We start from the raw sequence: 17,809 nt of genomic DNA on the forward strand, positions 1-17,809 counted from the left end.
AAAGATTGGGTGGGAGAATAAAGACAGAGAGAAGGTGAAAGAGAGAACGATCGGGTGGGAGAATAAAGACAGAGAGAAGGTGAAAGAGAGAAAGATCGGGTGGGAGAATAAAGACAGAGAGAAGGTGAAAGAGAGAAAGATCGGGTGGGAGAATAAAGACAGAGAGAAGGTGAAAGAGAGAAAGATCGGGTGGGAGAATAAAGACAGAGAGAAGGTGAAAGAGAGAACGATCGGGTGGGAGAATAAAGACAGAGAGAAGGTGAAAGAGAGAACGATCGGGTGGGAGAATAAAGCCAGCGAGAAGGTGAAAGAGAGAAAGATCGGGTGGGAGAATAAAGACAGAGAGAAGGTGAAAGGGAGAAAGATCGGGTGGGAGAATAAAGACAGAGAGAAGGTGAAAGAGAGAAAGATCGGGTGGGAGAATAAAGACAGAGAGAAGGTGAAAGAGAGAAAGATCGGGTGGGAGAATAAAGACAGAGAGAAGGTGAAAGAGAGAACGATTGGGTCGGGGAATAAAGACAGAGAGAAGGTGAAAGAGAGAAAGATCGGGTGGGAGAATAAAGCCAGCGAGAAGGTGAAAGAGAGAAAGATCGGGTGGGAGAATAAAGAAGCGGAATGATTTAAGGGGGCGGGGGGGGTAAAGGAATATTGTGTGAGATAAGCAGGTCCTTCTGTTTATGCCATGGCTGGTGCTGGGCTTTCTGGGTAGTGTAGTCTTACCTCTCTCAAAGGCGTTCTTGATGTCATTGACCTCCACCTGAGAACCAGATACTCTGAAGATGCCCTCATGGTGCAGACCTGCAGACAGAGGGGAAGAGATAGAGAGAGAGAGAGAGAGGGGGGGTGGGGGGATAGAGGGTAGAGAGAGAGAGAGAGAGAGAGAGAGAGAGAGAGAGAGAGAGAGAGAGAGAGAGAGAGAGAGAGAGAGAGAGAGAGAGAGAGAGAGGGGTGTTACTGATCTTCTAGACAACAGACAGACACAGGCCCTTCATTCTTCTGTAGTGTTTAATCATTTATATTGCAAATTCACAATACTTAACGTTATTCTATTAAATTTTTTTTTTGCCTATGCTAAGCCAACAACAAAAAATCCATCCACACAGCCAATCCTTGGCCCAGGAAACAGCCAATCTGAGTTCAGAGCAAGGCGTCCTCACCATGGCGACTGATGAAGCGGATACAGCTCTCCACCATCAGAGGGATGACATGGCCAGCCTGCTGAGAGAGGAGAGAAGAGGAGGATTAGAGGAGCATAGAATACACGGCCCAGGTAACCAGTAGGGGGAGGGGAGAAATCCCTGACCATTTCCCTCTGTAGGACAGCAGGGAGGAGGAGGGGAGGAGGGAAGCGAGGGATGGATGGAGAGAATTCCCTGACCATTTCCCTCTGTAGGACAGCAGGGAGGAGGAGGGGAGAGAGGGATGGAGAGAATTCCCTGACCATTTCCCTCTGTAGGACAGCGGGGAGGAGGGGAGAGAGGGATGGAGAGAATTCCATGACCATTTCCCTCTGTAGGACAGCAGGGAGGAGGAGGGGAGAGAGGGATGGAGAGAATTCCCTGACCATTTCCCTCTGTAGGACAGCGGTGAGGAGGAGGAGGGGAGAGAGGGATGGAGAGAATTCCCTGACCATTTCCCTCTGTAGGACAGCGGGGAGGAGGAGGAGGGGAGAAAGGGATGGAGAGAATTCCCTGACCATTTCCCTCTGTAGGACAGCGGGGAGGAGGAGGAGGGGAGAGAGGGATGGAGAGAATTCCCTGACCATTTCCCTCTGTAGGACAGCGGGGAGGAGGAGGGGAGAGAGGGATGGATAGCATTCCCTGACCATTTCCCTCTGTAGGACAGCGGGGAGGAGGAGGGGAGAGAGGGATGGAGAGAATTCCCTGACCATTTCCCTCTGTAGGACAGCGGGGAGGAGGAGGAGGGGAGAGAGGGATGGAGAGAATTCCCTGACCTTTTCCCTCTGTAGGACAGCGGGGAGGAGGAGGAGGGGAGAGAGGGATGGAGAGAATTCCCTGACCATTTCCCTCTGTAGGACAGCGGGGAGGAGGAGGGGAGAGAGGGATGGAGAGAATTCCCTGACCATTTCCCTCTGTAGGACAGCGGGGAGGAGGAGGAGGGAAGAGAGGGATGGAGAGAATTCCCTGACCATTTCCCTCTGTAGGACAGCGGGAAGGAGGAGGAGGAGGGAAGAGAGGGATGGAGAGAATTCCCTGACCATTTCCCTCTGTAGGACAGCGGGGAGGAGGAGGGGAGAGAGGGATGGAGAGAATTCCCTGACCATTTCCCTCTGTAGGACAGCGGGGAGGAGGAGGGGAGAGAGGGATGGAGAGAATTCCCTGACCATTTCCCTCTGTAGGACAGCGGGGAGGAGGAGGAGGGGAGAGAGGGATGGAGAGAATTCCCTGACCATTTCCCTCTGTAGGACAGCGGGGAGGAGGAGGGGAAAGAGGGATGGAGAGAATTCCCTGACCATTTCCCTCTGTAGGACAGCGGGGAGGAGGAGGGGAGAGAGGGATGGAGAGCATTCCCTGACCATTTCCCTCTGTAGGACAGCGGGGAGGAGGAGGAGGGGAGGAGGGGAGAGAGGGATGGAGAGCAGTAGGTACAGTAGCCAGTGTTGAGACAGAGTTCAGACAGGGAGAACATTATTTACACACGGACACAAGAGTCACATATCCATTTCGGCACACAGCACATACAAAAGGAGTCAGACCTGCTTGAACCACACACACATCAAGGAAGAAGAGAGGGGGAAGTGCGGGAATACAGAAGCAAGCTGTTGCTAGGAGACAACTTCTTCCCTTTGTTGAGGTTTTCCACAGATTACTATCTGACGAGGGCAGGGAATCTGGGAAACGTTCTCTTTGTGTGTGTGTGTGTGTGTGTGTTACATATCTGTGTGTGTCAGTGCGGTTGTACGCTGTTCAGAAGCTGCCTGCTGTTAGATCTCTGGACGGGGGTGTGACAACAGAGGATCATAACAGAAGGCTCCCACTAGGGGGCGCTAGCTACACTCACCACATGGTATATTAGACCAGAAGTCTTATTTGCACAACTGTTTCAGATAGTGTAGTCTGTAGACCTAGCATAAGAAAGACATGGGGCTTCTCCAGGTAAAAGGTAAAACCACACACACACACACAGAGAAACGTACACATAGAAAACCACACTCTGAATGGAGAGAGAAATTACCTGATTCCGTAGTGCAGAGTTCCTCCTGTCACTGGAGAGGAGGAGGAGAGGGAAAGAGAGAGAGAAGGGGAGGGAGAGAGAGACAGCAGAGAGAAACAAAGAAAGAGATATCGAAAGAAAGAACAAAGCATTGCTCTTTCATTACACCTCCAGAGAGAGATACTATTTATACACAACTCTGGAAATAATCTATGTGAACGCATGCACACACACACACACACGCACGCACGCACGCACGCACACACACACACAATGCAATATTAGAATTAGTATGTACCCATAAACACACCCTTGCAGCAGTCAAATCGACCTTAGATCTTACTATTGAATCTCCCAATGGTATGTGTGTGTGTTTCTTTACCACACCTACCTGGCAAGGCAACAGTCAGTCTTCTGACCTAAAGCAGGGAAGACACAGGAAGAGGGGGAGGGGAGAGAGAGAGCAGAGAGAATAGGAGCGAGGGAGAGAGAGAGAGAGAGAGAGAGAGAGAGAGAGAGAGAGAGAGAGAGAGAGAGAGAGAGAGAGAGAGAGAGAGAGAGAGAGAGAGAGAGAGAGAGAGACTGTTAGTTAGTTATAGCAGAACAGGAGACAGAAGGAAAGGGCCACAGCTGGACAAGAACTGTGACAGACTCCCCTGAAATACACACACACACATTAACACACACGCACTATCACATACACACACGCAAACTCACACGCACACACACACACACACACTCAATCACACACACACACACATTAACACACACGCACTCTAACACACGCACTCTAACACACACACGCTAACACACACACGCTAACACAAACGCTTACGTGCTTACATGCACACACTTCTGAGTGATTCTCCTGTACACACATCCCAGAGGATCTCCCTCCCCAACCTACAGTTTCATCCACAGATGGGCCTGCAGTGCAACACACGCATCCTAACCCCCACTGCCCCATCCTGCTCCCCAGTGTGGCCCTTCCTGTGTCTCTGGGGCCTGCTCCGGCCTACACCTCCCAGTGACATCCTCAGTTACAAACATCCAGTGGACTGTGTGTGAGTTAGAGTATGTGACTCACTCTCTCCTAGGGTCTTCTGGATCAAGTCATGTTTGGCCTCCAGTTTGGTGATCAAGTTCCGGCCCTCCAGAAACTCCTTCAATTTCTACAACATACATAGAGAGAGAGACAGAGACAGAGAGAGAGAGAGCGAGAGAGTGTGAAAGAGAGAGAGCGAGAGAGTGTGAAAGAGCGAGAAAGACAGAGAGAGACAGAGAAAGAGAGAGAGAAAGAGAGAGAGCGAGAGAGAGAGAGAGAGAGAGAGAGAGAGAGAGAAAGAGAGAAGTTAGCTACTGTGCACAATGATTGAGTGTGTATCATCATGACATCACTGACACCGCCTTATGGAGCAGATGTGTGTGTCACCACAACAAGACCTCCCTGACTCCTCCTCTTCTTGAATAACACAACACATCTCTGCTCTGTGATTGGTCCTCACAGTGAAGTAGAACTGCTCCGTTTCCTGTTGATTGGCCCGTCTCTTGGCCAGGCTGGGTTTGCTGAGGAATGATTGGCTCATGGTGGACTTGACCGACTCCATGGAGTTGCTGTGGTGGAAACACTCGCTGACCTCATAGTCCTCCACGGTGACCATGTCCTGGATGGTCGACAGAGTGGCCTCCATAGTCTTCTTCACCTAGAGAGAGAGAGAGAGAGAGAGAGAGAGAGAGAGGGTAGAAAAAGCGAGAGAGGGGGGAGAGAAAGAAGGAGGGAAATAGAAAGGGAGGGGTGGAGAGGGGGAGAGAGGGGGGAGAGGAGGAGAGAGGGGGTTGAGGGGGAGAGAGAGAGAGAGAGGAAAGTGGGAAGAGAGAGGGGGGTGAGAGAGAGAGAAGGAATGATGGTGTCAAACTTTCAACAGCAGTGGGTGGAATATGTGTGAGTGGGCAGACATAGATGACAACTGTCAGAGTAAACAGAAGAGGCTATGGTAAGATGAGGTGAGAGATGAGGGGGTGAGGGGGTTAAATGTTGGAGTGATGAGGTGAGAGATGGGGGGTGAGGGGGTTAAAAGTTGGAGTGATGAGGTGAGAGATGGGGGGGTGAGGGGGTTAAATGTTGGAGTGATGAGGTGAGAGATGGGGGGTGAGGGGATTAAATGTTGGAGTGATGAGGTGAAAGATGGGGGGTGAGGGGGTTAAATGTTGGAGTGATGAGGTAAGAGATGGGGGTGAGGGGGTTAAATGTTGGAGTGATGAGGTGAGAGATGGGGGGTGAGGGGATTAAATGTTGGAGTGATGAGGTGAAAGATGGGGGGTGAGGGGGTTAAAAGTTGGAGTGATGAGGTTAGAGATGGGGGGTGAGGGGGTTAAATGTTGGAGTGATGAGGTGAGAGATGGGGGGTGAGGGGATTAAATGTTGGAGTGATGAGGTGAAAGATGGGGGTGAGGGGGTTAAATGTTGGAGTGATGAGGTGAGAGATGGGGGGTGAGGGGGTTAAATGTTGGAGTGATGAGGTGAGAGATGGGGGGTTAAATGTTGGATTTAGGAAGTGAGAGAAGTGCAGGTCTCACCTCCTCATTCTCAATCTTGAGGGTGGAGAGACGGGACTGCAGCTGCTGACACCTCTGGAGTAACTCCCCTTCTAACGGCTGCTGGGCACAGACTAACCCCATCTAGAGAGAGAGAGAGAGATGGATGGAGAGAGGTCAAACACCGTTGTAAATACAACCCATATTTAACCATTGGCACATGGTTACAACACATTTTGGTTACATGGTTACAAGACATTTGAAATGTCTTTATTCTTTTGGAACTGTCACATATACTCCCTCTCTGCCCTCTAGGTCATCAGGCTGCTGATTATCCCACACACCTGTCACCATCAATACGCACACCTGTCACCATCATTACGCACACCTGTCACCATCATTACGCACACCTGTCACCATCATTACGCACACCTGTCACCATCGTTACGCACACCTGTCACCGTCATTACGCACACCTGTCACCATCATTACACACACCTGTCACCATCATTACTCACAACTGGACTCCATCACCTCCTTGATTATCTTCCCCATATCTGTCACTCCCCTTGGTTCTTTCCTCAGATGTTATTGACTCTGTTTCATGTCAGTGCATTGTTTGTGTTTCGTGGTTATTGTTTTGTTTATTTATTAAAACACTCACTCCCTGTACTTGCTTCTGTGAGTGTAATGTTTACTGGTCATTTTTATTGTTTATTTCACTTCTGTTTATTATCTACTTCACTTGCTTTGGAAATGTTAACACATGTTTCATATGCCAATAAAGGCTTTTGAATTGAAATTGAAAATTCAACACACCAATTAAGATCTGGCTAAAAATACTTGAATGAGTTATAGAACCCGTTGCTCTTTATGGTTGTGAGGTCTGGGGTCCGCTTACCAACCAAGACTTCACAAAATGAGACAAACACCAAATTGAGACTCTGCATGCAGAATTCTGCAAAAATATCCTCTGTGTACAACGTAGACCAAATAGTGCATGCAGAGCAGAATTAGGCCGAGACCAGCTAATTATCAAAATCCAGAAAAGAGACGTTAAATTCTACAACCACCTTACAGGAAGCAACTCCCAAACCTTCCATAACAAAGCCATCACCTACAGAGAGATGAACCTGGAGAAGAGTCCCCTAAGCAAGCTGGTCCTGGGGCTCTGTTCACAAACAATGTGATTTTCTGGGCTGCGCTTTGGTCTACTTTATTCGGCGGCCGTGAACAGATAGATGGATAGATAGACAGAGGGATGGATAGGGAGAAGGGAGGAACAGAGATATAGAGATGGAGAGAGAGAGAGAGAGAGCAAGAGAGGGAGAAAGATAGATAGATAGAGGGAGAGAGATATAGAGATGGACAGAGAGAGAGGGAGAGAGATGGATAGAGAGAGAGGGAGAGAGATGGACAGAGAGAGAGAGAGAGGGATAGACAGAGAGATAGATAAAGGGAGAGAGGGAGCGATTAAGAGATGGACAGAGAGAGAGGGAGAGAGATGGAGAGAGAGAGAGAGATAGAGAGAGGGAGAGATTAAGAGATGGACAGAGAGAGAGGGAGAGAGATGGAGAGAGAGAGAGATGGACAGAGAGAGAGATGGACAGAGAGAGAGAGAGAGATGGAGACAGGGGGAGAGAGAGAGAGAGAGAGGGAGAGAGAGAGAGATAGAGAGATAGAGAGAGAGAGAGATAGAGAGATAGAGAGAGAGAGAGAGAGAGAGAAGAGAGAGAGAGAGAGAGATGGACAGAGAGAGAGAGAGAGAGAGAGATAGAGAGAGATGGACAGAGAGAGAGAGAGATGGAGAGAGAGAGAGAGAGATAGAGAGAGAGATAGAGAGATAGAGAGAGAGAGAGAGAGAGAGAGAGATGGACAGAGAGAGAGAGAGAGAGAGAGATAGAGAGAGATGGACAGAGAGAGAGAGAGAGATGGAGAGAGAGAGAGAGAGATAGAGAGAGGGATAGAGAGATAGAGAGAGATAGAGAGAGAGAGAGAGAGAGAGAGATAGAGAGAGGTGGACAGAGAGAGAGAGAGAGAGAGAGAGAGAGAGAGAGAGATAGAGAGAGATGGACAGAGAGAGAGAGAGAGATGGAGAGAGAGAGAGAGAGAGAGAGAGAGAGAGAGAGAGAGAGAGAGAGAGAGAGAGATTAAGAGATGGACAGAGAGAGAGAGAGAGAGAGATGGAGAGAGAGAGAGAGAGCGAGAGAGAGAGAGAGAGGGATAGACAGACCGTGTCTCCCATGTGTGACTGGAAGTCGAAGCGCATGGGGGGACAGAAGACGTTGTTGTAGGTTTCCATCAGTCTCTGCTTGTCCCCGTTGGGCTCCAGGCTCTCTGCTGCCCCCTCCAGGCCCTCCAGACCGCTGTGTTTAGATGCCTCCACGTTCATCTCGGCTGACAGGTAGGTCCGCAACGCACGGTGGAGACTGGCATGGTAGCCCAGGTCACAGCACTGACAGAGGGAGGGAGGGGGGAAGAGGGGAGAGAGAGAAAGAGAGAGGGTTGATTCATTCAAAGAGATGCTTACAAAGGCATGGTTCAAATCAAAGCAATATGTCTTAGGCAATGAGATATTCCCATGGACGTCCATTCAACCATACTACAGTACATACTACAGTACATGCTACAGTACATGCTACAGTACATACTACAGTACATGCTACAGTACATGCTACAGTACATACTACAGTACATGCTACAGTACATTCTACAGTACATACTACAGTACATACTACAGTACATACTACAGTACATGCTACAGTACATACTACAGTACATACTACAGTACATGCTACAGTACATACTACAGTACATGCTACAGTACATGCTACAGTACATACTACAGTACATACTACAGTACATACTACAGTACATGCTACAGTACATGCTACAGTACATACTACAGTACATACTACAGTACATACTACAGTACATGCTACAGTACATACTACAGTACATGCTACAGTACATGCTACACCGTCATTCATGAGAGTGAAGGTATGCTACATGCTAACCCTTCACACAGAATGAGTGAAGGTATGCTACATGCTAACCCTTCAGACAGAATGAGTGAAGGTATGCTACATGCTAACCCTTCAGACAGAATGAGAGAAGGTATGCTACATGCTAACCCTTCAGACAGAATTTGTGAAGGTATGCTACATGCTAACCCTTCAGACAGAATGAGAGAAGGTATGCTACATGCTAACCCTTCAGACAGAATGAGAGAAGGTATGCTACATGCTAACCCTTCAGACAGAATGAGTGAAGGAGCATTAGAAGTACTTCATCAATCATCATCATTCCTGTTCATATAGCCAAAGGCTAACCCACAGTCTCTCAGTCTATAGTAAAGGGCAGACTACAGTAATGAGACCAGAAGGGAGAGGAGGAGGAAACAGAAGACGAGGGAGAGTCCTGTCAGTGGTCCTTGTTAAGGGTCAGGAGAGAGAGGGAGGAAGAGAAGGATGAGGGAGGAGGGTGTAGAGAGGGAGAGTCCTGTCAGTGTGAAAGAAGGGATGATGGGGATGAGGGGAGAGCCCTGCTCTGCTTGCAGTAGGTCTTGTTAAGTTTAGTTAAGGCTGACAGGTCTACGTGCTGCAGGGAGAGGTGGTGGGCTGAGATGGATGCTGGACTACATAATCAGTTGTTCTCTGGCCCCCAGAAAGACTGCTGGAGTATGTATCTATTTTTACCATGCCCAACAGGTTGTGTGTATATGTGTACTTACGTCGATGATATCAGACAAGTCGTGGATGTAGTATTTGAAGACACAGCTGTTTGTAGCCTCCAGAGCCAGCAGGTATTCATTCCTTGCCTTGATTGCTTTCAGCTTGTTCTCTGTGTACTTAGCCTGCCGCTGAGAGGGACACAGAGAGAGAGAGGGGGGGTGAAAGAGAGCAAGAGAGAGAGGACGAGAACGAGAGAGACAGCGAGAGAGAACGAGAGAGGTAAAAAGAGAGGATATAGAGAGAGAGGGGGAGTGAGAGTGAGAGAAGGAGAGAGAAAAATAAGAGATAGAGAGTAGATAGAGGGAGAAAGAGAGAGAGGAAGATAGAGGGAGTGAGAGGAGAGAGGGAGAAAGAGAGGATATAGAGAGGAGATAGGAGAGGGAGTGAGAGGAGAGAGGGAGAAAGAGAGAGAGGAAGAGAGAGAGGGGGTGAGAGTGAGAGGAGAGAGAGGGAGAAAAATATGAGATAGTGAGTTGATAGAGGGAGAAAGAGAGAGAGGAAGAGAGAGGGAGTGAGAGTGAGAAAGAGAGATAACAGGATTGAGAGTGAGAACAAAGTTTATACTGGTAGATAATGGGGCGGCAGGGTAGCCTAGTGGTTAGAGCGTTGGACTAGTAACCGGAAGGTTGTGAGTTCAAACCCCCGAGCTGACAAGGTACAAATCTGTCGTTCTGCCCCTGAACAGGCAGTTAACCCACTGTTCCCAGGCCGTCATTGAAAATAAGAATTTGTTCTTAACTGACTTGCCTGGTTAAATAAAGGTAAAATAAAAAAAAAATAATAATAGTAAGGCCAGTGGTAGGGTCTTGTCTCTCTGACTGTAGTGGAACATGGCTAGAGCTTTAAGCCAGTTACAAACATACATCATTCATGAACAACACACACATGCAGGTACAGTTGAAGTCGGAAGTTAACATACACTTATGTTAGAGTCATTAAAACTCGTTATTCAACCACTCCACAAATTTCTTGTTAACAAACTATAGTTTTGGCAAGTCGGTTAGGACATCTACTTTGTGCATGACACAAGTCATTTTTCCAACAATTGTTTACAGACAGATTAATTCACTGTATCACAATTCCAGTGGGTCAGAAGTTTACATACACTAAGTTGACTGTGTCTTTAAACAGCTTGGAAAATTCCAGAACAAGATGTCATGGCTTTAGAAGCTTCTGATAGGCTAATTGACATCATTTGAGTCAATTTGAGGTGTACCTGTGGATTTATTTGGTGCGAAAAGTGCAAATCAATCCCAGAACAACAGCAAAGGACCTTGTGAAGATGCTGGAGGAAACAGGTACAAAAGTATCTATATCCACAGTAAAACGAGTCCTATATTGACATAACCTGAAAGGCTGCTCAGCAAGGAAGAAGCCACTGCTCCAAAACCACCATAGAAAAGCCAGACTACGGATTGCAACTGCAAAAGGGGACAAAGATTGTACTTTTTGGAGAAATGTCCTCTGGTCTGATGAAACTGTTTGGCCATAATGACCATCGTTATGTTTGGAGGAAAAAGGGGGATGCTTGCAAGCTGAAGAACACCATCCCAACCGTGGAGCACGGGGGTGGCAGCATCATGTTGTGGGGGTGCTGTGCTGCAGGAGGGACTGGTGCACTTCATAAAATAGATGGCTGCATGAGGGAGGAAAATTATGAGATATTGAAGCAACATCTCAAGACATCCGGCGCCGACAGAGATGGCCGCCTCGCTTCGCGTTCCTAGGAAACTATGCAGTTTTTTGTTTTTTTACGTGTTATTTCTTACATTAGTACCCCATGTCATCTTAGGTTTCATTACATACAGTCGAGAAGAACTACTGAATATAAGATCAGCATCAACTCACCATCAGTACTACCAAGAATATGTTTTTCGCGACGCGGATCCTGTGTTCTGCCTTACAAACAGGACAACGGAGTGGATTCCATGCAGCGACCCAAAAAAAAAACAACTCCGAAAAAGAGGGAAACGAGGCGGTCTTCTGGTCAGACTCCGGAGACGGGCACACCGTGCACCACTCCCTAGCATTCTTCTTGCCAATGTCCAGTCTCTTGACAACAAGGTTGATGAAATCCGAGCAAGGGTAGCATTCCAGAGGGACATCAGAGACTGTAACGTTCTTTGCTTCACGGAAACGTGGCTCACTGGAGAGACTCTATCCGAAGCGGTGCAGCCAACTGGTTTCTCCACGCATCGCGCAGACAGAAACAAACATCTTTCTGGTAAGAAGAGGGGCGGGGGCGTATGCCTTATGACTAACGCGACATGGTGTGATGAAAGAAACATACAGGAACTCAAATCCTTCTGTTCACCTGATTTAGAATTCCTCACAATCAAATGTAGACCGCATTATCTACCAAGAGAATTCTCTTCGATTATAATCACAGCCGTATATATCCCCCCCAAGCAGACACATCGATGGCTCTGAACAAACTTTATTTAACTCTTTGCAAACTGGAAACCATTCATCCGGAGGCTGCATTCATTGTAGCTGGGGATTTTAACAAGGCTAATCTGAAAACAAGACTCCCTAAATTTTATCAGCATATCAATTGCGCAACCAGGGGTGGAAAGACCTTGGATCATTGTTACTCTAACTTCCGCGACGCATATAAGGCCCTGCCCCGCCCCCCTTTCGGAAAAGCTGACCACGACTCCATTTTGTTGATCCCTGCCTACAGACAGAAACTAAAACAAGAGGCTCCCACGCTGAGGTCTGTCCAACGCTGGTCCGACCAAGCTGACTCCACACTCCAAGACTGCTTCCACCACGTGGACTGGGACATGTTTCGTATTGCGTCAGACAACAACATTGACGAATACGCTGATTCGGTGTGTGAGTTCATTAGAACATGCGTTGAAGATGTCGTTCCCATAGCAACGATTAAAACATTCCCTAACCAGAAACCGTGGATTGATGGCAGCATTCGCGTGAAACTGAAAGCGCGAACCACTGCTTTTAATCAGGGCAAGGTGTCTGGTAACATGACCGAATACAAACAGTGCAGCTATTCCCTCCGCAAGGCTATCAAACAAGCTAAGCGTCAGTACAGAGACAAAGTAGAATCTCAATTCAACGGCTCAGACACAAGAGGCATGTGGCAGGGTCTACAGTCAATCACGGACTACAGGAAGAAATCCAGCCCAGTCACGGACCACGATGTCCTGCTCCCAGGCAGACTAAATAACTTTTTTGCCCGCTTTGAGGACAATACAGTGCCACTGACACAGCCTGCAACGAAAACATGCGGTCTTTCCTTCACTGCAGCCGAGGTGAGTAAGACATTTAAACGTGTTAACCCTCGCAAGGCTGCAGGCCCAGACGGCATCCCCAGCCAACTCAATCATCAAGTTTGTGGACGACACAACAGTGGTAGGCTTGATTACCAACAACGACGAGACGGCCTACAGGGAGGAGGTGAGGGCCCTCGGAGTGTGGTGTCAGGAAAATAACCTCACACTCAACGTCAACAAAACTAAGGAGATGATTGTGGACTTCAGGAAACAGCAGAGGGAACACCCCCCTATCCACATCGATGGAACAGTAGTGGAGAGGGTAGCAAGTTTTAAGTTCCTCGGCATACACATCACAGACAAACTGAATTGGTCCACTCACACAGACAGCATTGTGAAGAAGGCGCAGCAGCGCCTCTTCAACCTCAGGAGGCTGAAGAAATTCGGCTTGTCACCAAAAGCACTCACAAACTTCTACAGATGCACAATCGAGAGCATCCTGGCGGGCTGTATCACCGCCTGGTACGGCAACAGCTCCGCCCTCAACCGTAAGGCTCTCCAGAGGGTGGTGAGGTCTGCACAACGCATCACCGGGGGCAAACTACCTGCCCTCCAGGACACCTACACCACCCGATGTCACAGGAAGGCCATAAAGATCATCAAGGACATCAACCACCCGAGCCACTGCCTGTTCACCCCGCTATCATCCAGAAGGCGAGGTCAGTACAGGTGCATCAAAGCTGGGACCGAGAGACTGAAAAACAGCTTCTATCTCAAGGCCATCAGACTGTTAAACAGCCACCACTAACATTGAGTGACTGCTGCCAACACACTGACACTGACTCAACTCCAGCCACTTTAATAATGGGAATTGATGGGAAATGATGTAAATATATCACTAGCCACTTTAAACAATGCTACCTTATATAATGTTACTTACCCTACATTATTCATCTCATATGCATACGTATATACTGTACTCTATATCATCGACTGTATCCTTATGTAATACATGTATCACTAGCCACTTTAACTATGCCACTTTGTTTACATACTCATCTCATATGTATATACTGCACTCGATACCATCTACTGTATCTTGCCTATGCTGCTCTGTACCATCACTCATTCATATATCCTTATGTACATATTCTTTATCCCCTTACACTGTGTACAAGACAATAGTTTTGGAATTGTTAGTTAGATTACTCGTTGGTTATTTCTGCATTGTCGGAACTAGAAGCACAAGCATTTCGCTACACTCGCATTAACATCTGCTAACCATGTGTATGTGACAAATACAATTTGATTTGATTTGATTTGATTTAGGAAGTTAAAGCTTGGTCGCAAATGTCTCTTCCAAATGGACAACGACCCCAAGCATACTTCCAAAGTTGTGGAAAAATGGCTTAAGGACAACAAAGTCAAGGTATTGGAGTGGCCATCACAAAGCCCTGACCTCAATCCTATAGATTTTTTTTGCAGAACTGAAAAAGCGTGTGCGAGCAAGGAGGCCTACAAACCTGACTGAGTTACACCAGCTCTGTCAGGAGGAATGGGCCGAAATTCACCCAACTTATTGTGGGAAGCTTGTGGAAGGCTACCTGAAACGTTTGACCCAAGTTAAACTATTTAAAGACAATGCTACCAAATACTAATTGAGTGTATGTAAACTTCTGACCCACTGGGAATGTGATGAAAGAAATAAAAGCTTAAATAAATCAATCTCTCTACAATTATTCTGACATTTCACATTCTTAAAATAAAGTGGTGATCCTAACTGACCTAAAACAGGGAATTTTTACTAGGATTAAATGTCAGGAATTGTGATAAACTGAGTTTAAGTGTATTTGGTTAAGGTGTATGTAAACATCTGACTTCAACTGTATATGCACACACACTATAATGGACTGTGCTGTGTGACCTGCATCATCAGCCAACCTGTCAGTAGAGGTCTCAGGGTCTCATTCCTAAGACAGGGCTGCTCTCATATTCTTGTCCCTGTACACACACACACACACACACACACACACACACACACACGCTTTACCTTCTCCTTCATCTTCTCTATCTTCTTGACTGAGGAGCGTCGGACATGTTTCTCCTCCGTCTTGATGCTGGCCAGTGTGTCAGGTGACCTGGGAGTCTGTCTGTCGTCCTGGCGACCAGAGCGCCCCATCTGCTTCTCCTCCTGTTTCTCTGCATCCTTCAGTTTGTTCTCAGAGTTGATACTGTCTGTGTTGTACATGTGGTATGTCTTCATCACCTACACAGGGGGACAGGAGGAGCCGTGAGAGAGAGAGAGAGAGAGAGCAAGAGAGAGAGGGTTGTGTGTGTGTCATACACTGTCCAGCCGTGCTTCTCAAGGGTGTGTCTCATACAATATCACACCGCTAAATATAAATAAAATGGCTGGGGGGCAGTATTGAGTAGCTTGGATGAATAAGGTGCCCAGAGTAAACTGCCTGCTACTCAGACCCAGAAGCTAAGATATGCATATTATTAGTATAATTGGATAGAAAACACTCTGAAGTTTCTAAAACTGTTTGAATGATGTCTGTGAGTATAACAGAACTCATATGGCAGGAAAAAAACCTGAGAAAAAATCCAACCAGGAAGTGGGAAATCTGAGGTTTGTAGTTTTTCAACTCTTTGCCTATACAAGATACAGTGTACATTTGATCCGATTGCACTTCCTAAGGCTTCCACTAGATGTCAACAGTCTTTAGAACCTTGTTTGAGGCTTCTACTGTGAAGGAGGAGAGAATGAGAGCTGTTTCAACCAGAGGTCTGTTACCTACCCTTACCACCTGGGGGCGGCCTGTCAGGAAGTCCAGGATCCAGTTGCAGAGGGAGGTGTTTAGTCCCAGGTTGCTTAGCTTAGTGATGAGCTTTGAGGGCACTATGGTGTTGAATGCTGAGCTGTAGTCAATGAATAGCATTCTCACATATGTGTTCCTTTTGTCCAGGTGGGAAAGGGCAGTGTGGAGGGTAATAGAGATTACATCTGTGGATCTGTTGGGGCGGTATGAAAATTGGAGTGGGTCTAGGGTTTCTGGGATGATGGTGTTGATCTGAGCCATGACAAGCCTTTCAAAGCACTTCATGGCTACAGACGTGAGTGCTACGGGCCGGTAGTCATTTATGCAGGTTACCTTAGTGTTCTTGGGCACAGGGACTATGGTGGTCTGCTTAAAACATGTTGGTATTAGACTTGGACAGGGAGAGGTTAAAAATGTCAATGAAGACACTTGGCAGTTGGTCAGCGCATGCTCGCAGCACACGTCATGGTAATCCATCTGGCCCTGGTGAATGTTGACCTGTTTAAAGGTCTTACTCACATCGGCTGCGGAGAGTGCAATCACACAGTCTTCCGGTACAGCTGGTGCTCTCATGCATGTTTCCGTGTTATTTGCCTCGAAGCGAGCGTAAAAGTAGTTTAGCTCATCTGGTAGGCTCGTGTCACTGGGCAGCTCTCGGCTGTGCTTCCCTTTGCAGTCTGTAATGGTTTACTGGTCCTGCCACATCCCACTAGCGTCAGAGCCGGTGTAGTATGATTCGATCTTAGTCCTGTATTGATGCTTTGCCTGTTTGATGGTTCGTCGGAGGTCTTAGCAGGATTTCTTATAAGCTTCGGGTTAGAGTCCAGCTCCTTGAAAGCGGCATCTCTAACCTTTAGCTCAGTGCGGATGTTGCCTGTAATCCATGGCTGCTGGTTGGGGTATGTATGTACGGTCACTGTGGGGACAACTTCGTCGATGCACTTATTGATGAAGCCAATGACAGATGTGGTGTACTCCTCAATATTCCAGTCTGTGCTGCAAAACAGTCCTGTAGCTTAGTATCTGCTTCATCTGACCACTTTTTATTGACTGAGTCACTGGGGCTTCCTGCTTTAGTTTTTGCTTGTAAGCAGGAATCAGGAGGATAGAATTATGGTCAGATTTGCCAAATGGAGGTAGAGAGAGAGCTTTGTATGCATCTCTGTATGTGGTCCAGAGTTATTTTCCCTATGGTTGCACATTTAACATGCTGATAGAAATTTGGTAAAACTGATTTAAGTTTCCCTGCATTAAAAGCTTTTTTTAGTTTCCTTAAGGCAGAATACAGCTCATTCAATGCTATCTTAGTGCCAACCTCTGACTGAGGTGGTATGTAAACAGCTACGAAGAATACAGATGAGAACTCTCTCAGTAGGTAGTGTGGTCTACAGCTTATTATGGAATACTCAATCTCAGGCGAGCAATAACTCAAGACTTCCTTAGATATAGTGCACCTTATAGTATACCTTACATTGTTGCATCCTCTAATTGCATGTTCTGTTAATATGAATGACCATCATCTAAATGTGATTTCTGTCATTCTGAGCACCGTGGGTGAACGCCCTAATCAGGTTACACACCTAACTCATATGGTTCAGTAAGTTTATCAAATCTCCGGTAAATTAAAATGCTGCCAGTCAAATGTCCGGTAAATTAATATACTGCCGGTTAAATGTCCGGTAAATTAATATACTGCCGGTTAAATGTCCGGTAAATTAATATACTGCCAGTCAAATGTCCGGTAAATTAATATACTGCCGGTTAAATGTCCGGTAAATTAATATACTGCCGGTTAAATGTCCGGTAAATTAAAATGCTGCCGGTTAAATGTCCGGTAAATTAAAATGCTGCCGGTTAAATCTCCGGTAAATTAAAATGCTGCCAGTCAAATGTCCGGTAAATTAATATACTGCCGGTTAAATGTCCGGTAAATTAATATACTGCCGTTTAAATGTCCGGTAAATTAATATACTGCCGGTCAAATGTCCGGTAAATTAATATACTGCCGGTTAAATGTCCGGTAAATTAATATACTGCCGGTTAAATGTCCGGTAAATTAAAATGCTGCCGGTTAAATGTCCGGTAAATTAATATACTGCCGGTTAAATGTCCGGTAAATTAAAATGCTGCCGGTTAAATGTCCGGTAAATTAATATACTGCCGGTTAAATGTCCGGTAAATTAATATACTGCCGGTTAAATGTCCGGTAAATTAATATACTGCCGGTTAAATGTCCGGTAAATTAATATACTGCCGGTTAAATGTCCGGTAAATGAATATACTGCCGGTCAAATGTCCGGTAAATTAA

The 17,809-nt window shown here is 46.7% G+C and overlaps 1 protein-coding gene across 4 annotated transcripts in view; it reads right to left on the reverse strand.

The window, feature by feature from the left end:
- LOC110494620 (SLIT-ROBO Rho GTPase-activating protein 2) overlaps positions 1-17,809 on the reverse strand; it is a 172,019-nt gene that overhangs the window by 25,471 nt on the left and 128,739 nt on the right. For 3 of the 4 annotated variants that reach the window (XM_036950728.1, XM_036950726.1, XM_036950729.1), the window contains 10 exons: positions 14,730-14,945; positions 9,443-9,571; positions 7,943-8,164; positions 5,752-5,853; positions 4,680-4,877; positions 4,262-4,346; positions 3,566-3,593; positions 3,196-3,226; positions 1,158-1,218; positions 721-798 (listed from right to left, as the gene is read on the reverse strand). In XM_036950728.1, the coding sequence (XP_036806623.1) occupies positions 721-798; positions 1,158-1,218; positions 3,196-3,226; positions 3,566-3,593; positions 4,262-4,346; positions 4,680-4,877; positions 5,752-5,853; positions 7,943-8,164; positions 9,443-9,571; positions 14,730-14,945 (1,150 nt within the window). The remainder of the gene's footprint in view (positions 1-720; positions 799-1,157; positions 1,219-3,195; positions 3,227-3,565; positions 3,594-4,261; positions 4,347-4,679; positions 4,878-5,751; positions 5,854-7,942; positions 8,165-9,442; positions 9,572-14,729; positions 14,946-17,809) is intronic. The other variant, XM_036950727.1, reaches the window with a different exon arrangement.

This window comes from Oncorhynchus mykiss, chromosome 17 (genome assembly GCF_013265735.2).
Source record: "Oncorhynchus mykiss isolate Arlee chromosome 17, USDA_OmykA_1.1, whole genome shotgun sequence".
NCBI classification, from domain to species: domain Eukaryota; kingdom Metazoa; phylum Chordata; class Actinopteri; order Salmoniformes; family Salmonidae; genus Oncorhynchus; species Oncorhynchus mykiss.